This window comes from Tachypleus tridentatus, chromosome 3 (assembly GCF_004210375.1).
Source record: "Tachypleus tridentatus isolate NWPU-2018 chromosome 3, ASM421037v1, whole genome shotgun sequence".
Taxonomy (NCBI): Eukaryota; Metazoa; Arthropoda; class Merostomata; order Xiphosura; family Limulidae; genus Tachypleus; species Tachypleus tridentatus.
The window spans coordinates 51,905,286-51,918,082 of record NC_134827.1 but is presented as its reverse complement, the minus strand read 5'-3'; the positions used below and the strand labels follow the sequence as shown (position 1 = coordinate 51,918,082).

At 42.7% G+C, this 12,797-nt stretch overlaps 1 protein-coding gene across 1 annotated transcript in view; it reads right to left on the bottom strand.

Annotated features, from left to right (window-relative positions):
• LOC143245857 (uncharacterized) overlaps positions 1–7,263 on the bottom strand; it is a 51,552-nt gene extending 44,289 nt beyond the window's left edge. The window contains exons 1-2 of the mRNA XM_076492112.1: positions 7,021–7,263; positions 2,131–2,278 (exon numbers count right to left, since the gene is read on the bottom strand). Coding sequence (XP_076348227.1) covers positions 2,131–2,278; positions 7,021–7,263 — 391 coding nt within the window. The remainder of the gene's footprint in view (positions 1–2,130; positions 2,279–7,020) is intronic.
• Positions 7,264–12,797: the final 5,534 nt, after the last annotated feature.

The window sequence follows — 12,797 nt, the reverse complement described above, 5'->3', positions numbered from 1 at the left end:
TTCTACGCTGATGCAATTTAGCCTGGATTAGAGCTTAGTGACACACCATACCTTATTACGTTTTTGTAGGCTTCTACTGATGCACATTTACCTGGATTAGAATTTGGTGACACCTTATTACGTGCTTTTTGTAAACTTCTGCACTACGTTTACCTGGATTAGAAACTTGGTAACACACCATGCCTTATTACGTGCTTTTGTAAACTCGCGTTGATGCACATTCACCGGATTAGAGGAAAGGGTGGTGGCATGCCTGTATTGTGAAAATTCACTGATACACATTTACTGGATTAGAGTTGAGTGACCACCTCATACTGGCTTTGCGTTCGCTTGTGCAGGCTTCTACTGCTTTGGTGCCGTTTACTGGATTGGGGAGCGCAGGTGGGCTGACGTACCTTATTACGTGGCGCGTACTTCTACGCTGATGACACGTTTCTGGATTAGAGCTTGGTAACACACCGCACCTTATTACATGGCTTTGTGAAGCTTCTACACTGATGTCACTTGGATTGGGCTAGCGGTGGGCACAGCATACTGTATTGTGATACTGTTTGCGTTTACTTTGCATTACCCACTGGTAAGAACACCATAATACAGCCGTGCGTGCGTTTGTAGGCTTCTGCGCTGATGCACGTTTACCTGGATTAGAGAGTGACCCGCACCATGCCTTGTGCGTGCTTTGTAAACTGGACTGATGCACGCATTCACTGGATTAGAGCTTGGTGATGCATGCACCTTATTACGTGGCACCATTGTGCTTCCACTGATGCACATTTACCTGGATTAGAGCTTAGTGACACGTAATACTGGCATTACGTGCTTTTATAAACTTCTACACTGATGCATTCTGGATTAGAGCGGTGCACGCATACCTTACGTGCTTTATAAAGGCTTCTGATACATTCCTGGATTAGTTGACCACCCCTTATTATTGCTTTTATGGCTTCTACACTTCAATGATGCATTCACCTGGTTAGAGCTTAGTGACCTGTGCATACCGGCCATTGTGGCTTCTACACTGATGACACATTTACCGGATTAGGAACTTAGCGACGCACCATGCCATTACGTGGCTTTGTGGAAAGCGCTTCTTTTACTGGTGCACGTTCTTGGATTAGAGCGCAGGTGACCTGGCATATTTTGTTATTCGTGCACAATGAAGCTTCTACACTGATTGATGCACGTTACCTTATTAGTAACCTAACGCACCAATGCCTTATTACATGCGTTATGTAGAACTTCTACACTGATGCATTTACCTGGATTAGAAGCTTGGTGCCTTTATGCCATGGTTTTGTATGCTTCTTGGACGTGATGCACATTTACCTGGATTAGAGCTTAGTGACCACGCCATGCCTGTATTAGTGCTTTTCTTCAACACTACACGGTGCACGTTTACCTGGATTAGAGCTTAGTAACAGCAGCCGCACCGCCTTATTACGTGCTTTTATAAACTTCTGCACTGTTGCGTTTCCTTGGATTCAGGAGCTTGGTGACCACACCATGCCTTATTACGTGCTTTTACATCAACTTCTACACTGTTGATGTACACTTCTTGGATTAGAGCGCAGTGACCTGGCATACGCTATTACGTGGCTTTTGCAAACTCTACACTGATGCCATTTCACCCGGATTAGATGCTTGGTGACCTGACATGCCTTATTACGTGCTTTTTAAGGCTTCTGCACTGGTGCACGTTGTCTGGATTAGAGCTTGGTGGGCACCGCCTGTACGTATTACGTGCTTTCTGTAAGCTGGTGTTGACCGCTGCCATTTACCCGGATTGAGCTTAGCAGTAACACATTTTTTTGTTACATGCTTTTGTGAAAGCTACCGCTGATGATGCATTTGCCCATGATGGTAAGCCCGGCACCATACCTTATTACGTGCGTTGCTTCTACATTGATGCATGTTTAATCTGGATTAGAGCTTGGTAACCGCACCATGCAACTGTTAATGAGCTTCTGCACTGATGCATTTACCTGTTGCAGTTAGAGCTTGGCATACCTGTATTACACATGCTTTTGCAGGCTTCAACGCTGATGCACATTCACCCAGATTAGAGGGCGCAGTGGTACACCAGCGCTTATTACATGCGCAGCCAGGCTTCTACACTTCATGCACATTTACCTGGATTCAGAGCTTGGTGACACGCAACCAGCATACCATGCTTTTGCAATGGGCTTCTGGACTGATTACGTTCACCCGGATTAGAGCTTGGTGACCTGGCAGCGCTTATTACGTGGCGCAGCCGAGCTTCTACGCTGTTACATTTACCCTGGATTAAGAGGTGAGCCTGCTTACCATTGTGCGGCATAAACTTCTACACTGATGCACGTTCTGCCGGATTGAAACTTGGTGACACGGCATACCTTATTCGTGCTTTGTACTTTTCTACGCTGATGCACGATTTACCTGGATTAGAGCGGTAACTGTATGCCTTGTTAAATGCTTTTGTGAAGCTACTACTGCTGTCTGCACATTTACCCTGGATTAGAGCTTGGTGACACACCATACCTTAATGCATGCTTTGTAAACTTCTACATGATGCACGTTTACTTGGATTAGAGCTTGGTAACCGACCATGCCTTATTACGTGGCTTTGATGGCTTCTACACGCTGATGCACGTTTACCGGATTAGAGCTTAGTTGACCTGGCCTTGTATTACATGCTTTGTGAAGCTTCTACACTGATGACACATTTACCTTTAGAAGAGCTTAATTAACTTAGCATACTGTATTACGTGCTTTGTATTCTCACTGGATGCGGTGCCCTGGATTAGGAAGCCCAGTGACTTGTATTACCTACTTTGTGGCTTCTACACTGATGTTTGTTCTGGATTAGAACTTAGTTACAACCTTATTACATGGCTTTTTTGTAAACTTCTACACTTTTTTGATCACATTTACCTGGATTAGAAACTGGTGACCGCAGCATGCCTTATTGTCGACTTCTATGCTGATGCATTTACCCGGAGCTTTAGAGCTAGTATGCCTGTATTACGTGCTTTTGTGAAACTACACTGATCACCACGTTTGCTAGATTAGAGAACAGTAACACAGCATACCTTATTGCGTGCCGTTTTCTAAGCTTCTGCGACTGATGCACATTTGCCTGGATTAGAGCTGGTGGTACGCACCATGCCTTATTACGTGCTTTTACGCGAAGCTTCTGGACTGATGATGCACATTCACCCAGATTAGAGCTTAGTGTTTACAACATACCTTAACTTACATGCTTTGTATTAACTTCTACACTGATTACATTTACATGGAATAAGAGCTTGGTGACGCAGCATGCCATGTTACATGCTTTGGCGGCATGCTTCTATGCTGATGCACCCGGATTCACGGTTGAGCCGGCTGACCTGCTGCCTTATACATGCGCTACGTTTGTAAACTTCTACACTGATGTGCACGATTGCCTGGATTAGAGCTGGTATTGGCGGTACATGATTACATGGCGCTGTGTAGGCACTTCTACTGATGATGCACATTCCTGGATTAGAGCTTGGTGACACGGCATACCTTATTACGTGCTTTTGCTTAACTACTGCTGATGCACGTTTACATGGATTAGAACTTAGTGACACACCATGCCTTGTGCAGTGCGCTTTTGTAAGGCTTCTGCACTGATCATACACATTACCTGGATTAGAGCTTGGTGACACGGCATGCCTTATTGCGTGGCTTTGTAGGCTTCTGCACTGATGCATTTACCTGGATTAGAGGCTTGAGGTGACGACCATGCCTTATTACGTGCTTTTGTAAGCTTCTGGACTGATGATGCACATTTACTTGGATTAGAGAGCGGTGACACGGCATGCCTTGCATGCGCTTTGTTAGCTTCTACACTGATTACACGTTTTACCTGGATTAGAGCTTAGTGGTACACCATACCTTATACATGCTTTTGACTTCTACACTGTTCACATTTACCGGATTAGAGTTAGTAACCACACCATGCAACCATGCGTGCATTTTCCTAAACTTCTGCTGATACACGTTTACCTGGATTAGAGCTTGGTGACACACCATGCCTTATTACATGGCGCGTGAAGCTTCTGGACTGATGATGCACATTCGCTTGGATTAGAGCTTGAGTGACCTGGCATACCTTATTACGTGCTTTTGATAGCTACTACACTGATTTACACTTCACCGTTAGAGAGCTTGGTGACACAGCATGCCTTATTACATGCTTTTTGTGGCGATCTACTGATCATACACATTCACCTGGATTAGAGCAGGTGACCCTGGCATGCATACGGTAGCCACATGCTTTTGTAAAGCTTCTACACTGATGCACATTCCACTTGGATTGAAACAGTGTGGCAATCTGCACCTGTATTACAGTGCTTTGTAAACTCTACACTGATGATGCACATTCACTTGAGTTAGAGCTTTGTGACAGCATACCTTATTACGTACGGCTGTAAACTTCTGCACTGATGCACATTTCCCCGGATTAGAACTTGTTAACTGGCATACCTTATTACGTGGCTTGTAGGCTTCTACACTGATGGTACATTTACCTGGATTAAAACTTGGTGACACACCACATGTATTACATGCTTTTGTAAACTTCTAGACTGATGATGCACATTCACCCAGGATTAGAGCTTAGTGACACAGCATCTTATTATTCGTGCTTTTATTCTTCTACACTGATGCACGTTACGTTTTGGATTAGAGCTTGGTGACACAGCATACCTTGATACGTTGGCTACACATTAAGCTTCAACTTACTGATGCACATTTACCGAGATTAAGAGCTTGGTGTTACACCATACCTTATTAATATGCGCAGTAAACTTCTACGCTTTGATGCATTTACCTGGATTAGAGCTTGGTACACCATACCTTATTACGTGCTTTTTAAGCTTCTACACTGATTGATGCACATTCACCTGGATTAGAGCTTAAGTGGTACAGGCATACCTTATTACGTGCTTTTGAAGCTTCTACACTGATGCACATTTATCTGGATTAGAGCTTAGTGACCTTTACCTCATATTTTATTACGTGGCGCAGCCAGGCTTCACACTGATGCACATTACCCCAGTTAGTAATAGGTAACCTGCATGCCTTATTACGGGCAGCATGCCTTCGCACTGATGCATGTTACTCTGGATGAGAGCTTAGTGACACACCATGCCTTATTACGTGCTTTGTGAAATACTGCTGATGCACGTTTGCCTGGATTAGAGCTTAGTGGCACACCATGCTACTTATTACGTGCTTTTGTGAAGCTTCAACACTGATCACGATTCACCCAGATTAGAGCCAGTGGCACCATAGCCTTATTACGTGGCTTTGCAGCTTCTACACTGATGCACATTTGCCTGGATTAGAGCTTGGTGAACACACCATGCTTATTACGTGGCGTTTGCAAACACTTCGCCTGATGATGCATTTGCTTGGATTAGAGCTTAGTGACACAGCATACCTTATTACGCATGCTTGTGTGAGCTTCTACACTGATACACGTTTACCTGGATTAGAGCTTGGTGACGCAGCATACCTTATTACATGGCGCTTTGTGGCTTCTACACTGATGCACATTTACCTGGATTAGAGCTTGGTGACACACCATACCTTATTACGTTGGCTTTGTAGGCTTCTACACTGATTGATGCATTTACCATTTAGAAGCAATTGGTAACACACCATGCCTTATTACGTGCTTTTGTGAAGCTTCTACACTGATCACATTTACCTGGATTAGAGCTTGGTGACACGGCATACCTTATTACGTGCTTTGTGTAAGCTTCTGCACTGATGCACATTTACCAGGATTAGAGCTTGGTGACGATCATGCCTTATGCACGCAATGACCTTCTACACTGATGCATTCACTTGGATTAGAAACTTGAGTGTTTGGCATGCCTTATTACATGCTTTTGTAAACTTCTACACTGATGCACATTTACCCGTTAGAGCTTAGTAACACAGCATACCTTATTACGTGCTTTTGTAGAGCTTCTACACTGATTACACATTTACCCTGGATTAGAGCAGGTGACACCACCATACCTTATTACGTAGCTTTTGTGAAGCTTCTACACTGATGATACATTTACTTGGATTAGAGCTTAGTGACACAGCCATTACGTGCTTTTACGTAAACTTCTACACTGATGCACATTTACCTGGATTAGAGTTGGTGACACAATACCTTATACGTGGCGCGTAAGCTTCTACACGCTGATACACGTTTACCTGGATTAGAGTTGGTGACACTGACCATACCTATTACGTGCGCAATAGACTTCTACACTGATGCACGTTTACCGGATTAGAGTTAGTAACACGCCTGTCGCGTTAGTTTCTAAACTTCTACACTGATTACGTTTACCTGGATTAGAGCTTGGTGACACACCATGCCTTATTACGTGGCACTTGTAAAGCTTCTGGACTGATTACGCACTCACTTGGATTAGAGCTTGGTGACACAGCATGCACCAATTACGTGGCACTGATAACTTCTACGCTGATGCACGTTGCATGGATTAGACGGGGCTATGCCATTACGTGGCGCTTTGTAAAGCTTCTACACTGATGCACATTCACCCGGATTAGAGCTTAGTGACACAGCATGCCTTATTACGTGCTTTTGAAACTTCTGCACTGATTGCGGATTTATTTGGAGTTAGAGCTTAGTGACGCACCATGCCTTATTGCAGCTTTGTGAAGCTTCTACACTGATGGCGTACACAGTTTACTTAGATTAGAGCTTGGTGACCGCAGCATGCCTTATTACGTTGTGCTTTTGTGAAGCTTCTACACTGATCACACGTTTTCCTGGATTGAGAGCTTGGTAACATGGCCTTATGTATTATTAATCTTCTACACTGATGCACATTTACCTGGATTAGAAACTTGGTGACACAGCATGCCTTATTACGTGCTTTTGTAAACTTCTACACTGATGCACGTTTACCCTGGATTAGAGCTTGGTAACACAGCATACCTTATTACGTGCTTTTTTGTAAACTTCTACACTGATTACACATTTACCTGGATTAGAGCTTGGTGACACACCATGCACCTTATGTGCTTTTGTAAAGCTTCTACACTGTGATGCACATTCACCCGGATTAGAGCTTGGTGACACAGCATGCCTTGTGCGGTGCTGTTTGCTTCTACACTGATGCATTTACCTGGATTAGAGCTTAGTAACAGCCGTACGCCATTGCACGTGGCTTTGTGGCTTCTACACTGATGCACATTTACCTGGATTAGAGCTTGGTGACGCACCATGCCTTATTACGTGCGTGAGCTTCTGGACTGATTGCATGCACGTTCCCGGATTAGAGCTTAGTTGACACGGCATGCCATTACGTGCTGCTGTGGAATTCTTCACTGATGTTATTACCCAGATTAGAGCTTGGTGACGCTGCGCTATGTATTGTGAAGCTTGTACGCTATGCTGATGCACGTTTACTGGATTAGAGCTTAGTGACACCAGCCGCCTTATTACACCGCTTTTGTAGGCTTCTGGACTGATGATGCATTCACCCAGGATTAGAGCTTGGTGACACACCGTGCCTTATTACGTAGCGTTTGTAGGGCTTCTACACTGATGCACGTTTACCCTGGATTAGAGCTTGGTGACCTGCAGCACTATGTAAAGCTATGCTGATGCACATTAGGCGCCCTGCGCCTGATGCGCATTTTTTTACTGGATTAGGCTTGGTAACACAGCGCCATTGCGTGCTTTTGTAAGCTTCTGGACGATTACACGTTTACCCTGGATTAGAGCTTGGTGACCCGCACCATACCTTATTACGTGGCTTTGTGAAGCTTCTGGACTGATGATGCACGTTCGCGGATTAGAGATTGGTGACACAGCATGCCTTATTACGTGCTTTTGTTAACTTCTACACTGATGCATTTACCTGGATTAGAGCTAGTGACCTTGCAGCCATGCCTTATTACGTGCGCATGTAAGCTTCTGCACTGATGATGCGTTTACCTGGATTAGAGATTTAGTTACACGCCATGCCTTATTACGTTGCGTTTATAAACTTCTACACTGATGCACGTTTACCTGGATTAGAGCTTGGTGACCACACCATGCCTTATTACGTGCTTTTATGAAACTTCTGACTGATTGATGCACATTCACCCAGATTAGAGCTTGGTGACACAGCATACCTTATTACGTACGCTTTTATTAGCTTCTACACTGATGCATTTACCTGGATTAGAGCTTGGTGACAGCATACCTTATTACGTGCTTTTGTAAACTTCTACACTGATGCATATACATTCACCTGGATTAGAGCTTAGTGACACACCATGCCTTATTACATGCTTTTTGTAAAGCTTCTACACTGATGCACATTTACTGGATTAGAGCTTAGTGGCATCATGCCTTATTACTTGCGCAACATGAAAGCTTCTACACTGATGATCACACATTCGCTGGATTAGAGCAGCAGTGACACTGCCATACCTTATTACATGCCTTTGTTAAGCTTCTACACTGATGCACATTTTCCCGGATTAGAGCTTGGTAACGCAGCATGCCTTATTACGTGCTTTTGTAAAGCTTCTACACTGATGCACGTTTACCTGGATTAGAGCAGGTGACACACCATGCCCTGATTACATGCTTTTGTAAACTTCTGGACTGATGAGCACATTCACTTGGATTAGAGCTTAGTGACCTGCATGCCGCTTATTACGTGCTTTTATTAGCTTCTACACTGATACACGTTTACCTGGATTAGAGCAGGTAACACAGCATGCCTTATTACGTGGCTTTTATTCTTCTACACTGATGCACGTTTACCTGGATTAGAGCTTGGTGACACACCATGCCTTATTACGTGCTTTTATAGAGCTTCTACACTGATGATGCACATTCACCGGATTAGAGCTTGGTGACCGCACCATGCCTTATTACGTGCTTTATAAGCTTCTGCACTGATGATGCATTTACCTGGATTAGAGCTTAGGTGACCTGGCATACCTTATTAATGAAGCTTCTACACTGATGCACATTTACCTGGATTAGAGCTTAGTGACACGGCATATTTTATTACGTGCTTTTGTGGCTTCTACACTGATGATGCACATTTTACCCGGATTAGAGCTTAGTAACACTGGCATACCTTATTACGTGCTTTGTGAAACTTCTACATTGATGCATGTTTATCTGGATGGAAAGATTAGTGACCGCACCATACATGTATTGTAGAGCTTCTACACTGATGCACATTTATCCGGATTAGAGCTTAGTGACACACCATACCTTATTACATGCTTTTGTAAAGCTTCTACACTGATGCACATTCACTTGGATTAGAGCTTAGTGACCACACCATACCTTATTACGTGCTTTTGTAGAACTTCTACACTGATGCACATTTACCTGGATTAGAGCTTGGTGACACCATACCTTATTACGTGCTTTGTAAAGCTTCTACACTGATGATGCACATTCACTGGATTAGAGCTTAGGTGACACAGCATACCTTATTACGTGCTTTTGTCAAGCTTCTACACTGATGCATTTACCTGGATTAGAGCTTGGTGACTTCACCATGCCTTATTACGTGCTTTTGTAAGCTTCTACACTGATGCACATTTCCCGGATTGCCGCTTGGTTACACACCATACCTTATTACGTGCTTTTGTAAAGCTTCTACTGATGCACATTTATGGATTAGAGCTTGAGTAACACACCATGCCTTATTACGTGCTTTTCTAAACTTCTACACTGATGCACGTTTACCTGGATTAGAGCTTGGTGACCTGCAGGCTTATTACGTGCTTTTGTGAGGCTTCTACACTGATGCACATTTACCTGGATTAGAGCTTGAGTGACACCATGCCTTATTACTTTGCTTTGTAAGCTTCTGCACTGATGATGCACGTTCACCGGATTAGAGCTTGGTGACACAGCACTGCCTTACATGCTTTGTGAAGCTTCTACACTGATGCACATTTTCGGATTAGAGCTTAGTAACACAGCATGCCTTATTACGTGCTTTTGTGGCTTCTAAACTGATGCACATTTACCTGGATTAGAGCTTGGTGACACCTATACCTTATTACGTGCTTTTGTAAAGCTTCTGCACTGATGATGCACATTCACCCTGGATTAGAGCTTAGTGACACAGCATGCCTTATTACATGCTTTTGTGAGCTTCTACACTGATGCACATTTACCTGGATTAGAGCTTGGTGACACACCATACCTTATTACGTGCTTTTTGTAAACTTCTACACTGATGATACACATTTACCTGGATTAGAGTTGGTGACACACCATACCTTATTACGTGCTTTTGTAAACTTCTACACTGATGCATTTACCCAGATTAGAGTTAGTGACACACCATACCTTATTACGTGCTTTGTAAACTTCTACACTGATGCACATTTACCTGGATTAGAGAGCTTAGGTGACACACCATACCTTATTACATGCTTTTGTGAAGCTTCTGGACTGATGATGCACATTCACCTGGATTAGAGCTTAGGTGACACAGCATACCTTATTACGTGCTTTTGTTAACTTCTACACTGATGCACACATTTACCTGGATTAGAGCTTGGTGACACAGCATACACCTTATTACGTGCTTTTGTAGAAGCTTCTAACACACTGATCATACACTGATTCACTTGGATTAGAGCTAGTGACACAGCATACCTTATTACATGCTTTTGTAAACTTCTACTGATGCACATTTACCTGGATTAGAGCTTGGTGACAACCATGCCTTATTACTTGCTTTTGTAAAGCTTCTACACTGATGATGCACATTTACCCGGATTAGAGCTTGGTGACACAGCATACCTTATTACATGCCTATTGTGAAGCTTCTACACTGATGCACACATTTACCCGGATTAGAGCTTCACCCAGTGAAATTTACACATACCTTACCTTACATGCTTTTGTAAACTTCTACACTGATGCACATTTACCTGGATTAGAGCTTGGTGACACACCATACCTTATTACATGCTTTTGTAAGCTTCTGGACTGATGATGCACATTCACTTGGATTAGAGCTTGGTGACTGCATGCCTTATTACGTGCTTTTTGTAAGCTTCTGATACACACTGATGCACATTTACCTGGATTAGAGCTTAGTCACCGATGATACAATACCTTATTACAGCATGCTTTGCTTTTGTAAACTTCTACACTGATGCACATTTACCGGATTAGAGCTTGGTGGCATCATGCCTTATTACGTGCTTTTGTAAACTTCTACACTGATGCACATTTACCTGGATTAGAGCTTAGTGACACACCATGCCTTATTACGTGCTTTTGTAGGCTTCTACACTGATGCACATTTACCTGGATTAGAGCTTGGTGACACACCATGCCTTATTACGTGCTTTTGTAGGCTTCTACACTGATTATACACATTCCTTGGATTAGAAACTTGGTGACACAGCATACCTTATTACATGCTTTTTTGTAAACTTCTACACTGATGAAACACATTTACCCGGATTAGAAACTTGGTGACACAGCATACCTTATTACATGCTTTTGTGAAGCTTCTACACTGATACACGCATTTACCTGGATTAGAGCTTGGTGACACACCATACCTTATTACGTGCTTTTGTAAACTTCTACACTGATGCACATTTACCCGGATTAGAACTTGGTGACACACCATACCTTTGCGTTGCTTTTGTATAAGCTTCTACACTGATACACATTTACCCAGATTAGAGCTTAGTGACACACCATACCTTATTACATGCTTTTGTATGCTTCTACACTGATGCACATTTACCTGGATTAGAAACTTGGTGACACAGCATACCTTATTACGTGCTTTTTGTAAACTTCTACACTGATACACATTTACCCGGATTAGAGCTTTGGTGACACACCATACCTTATTACGTGCTTTTGTAAACTTCTACACTGATGCACATTTACCTGGATTAGAGCTTAGTGACACACCATACCTTAATGCTTTTGTAAACTTCTACACTGATCACATTTATTCACTTGGATTAGTGACACAGTATACCTTATTATGCTTTTGTAAACTTCTACACTGATACACATTTACCTGGATTAGAAAGTTAGTGACACACCATACCTTATTACGTGCTTTTGTAAGCTTCTACACTGATGCACATTTACCCGGATTAGAGCTTAGTGACCACACCATACCTTATTACGTGCTTTGTAAACTTCTACACTGATGATACACATTTACCTGGATTAGAAACTTAGTGACACAGCATACCTTATTACGTGCTTTTGTAAAGCTTCTACACTGATGCACATTCACCTGGATTAGAAACTTGGTGACACACCATACCTTATTACATGCTTTTGTAAGCTTCTACACTGATGCACATTTACCTGGATTAGAGCTTAGGTGACACACCATACCTTATTACGTGCTTTTGTAAGCTTCTACACTGATGCACATTTACCCAGATTAGAAGTTGGTGACACACCTTACCTTATTACGTGCTTTTTTTGTAAAGCTTCTACACTGATACACATTTGTGGATTAGAGCTTAGTAACACACCATACCTTATTACGTGCTTTTGTAAACTTCTACACTGATGCACATTTACCTGGATTAGAACTTGGTAACACACCATACCTTATTACGTGCTTTTGTAAACTTCTACACTGATGCACATTTACCCAGATTAGAAACTTAGTGACACACCATACCTTATTACATGCTTTTCTAAACTTCTACACTGATACACATTTACCTGGATTAGAGCTTGGTGACCAGCATACCTTAATGCTTTTGTAAACTTCTACACTGATCATACA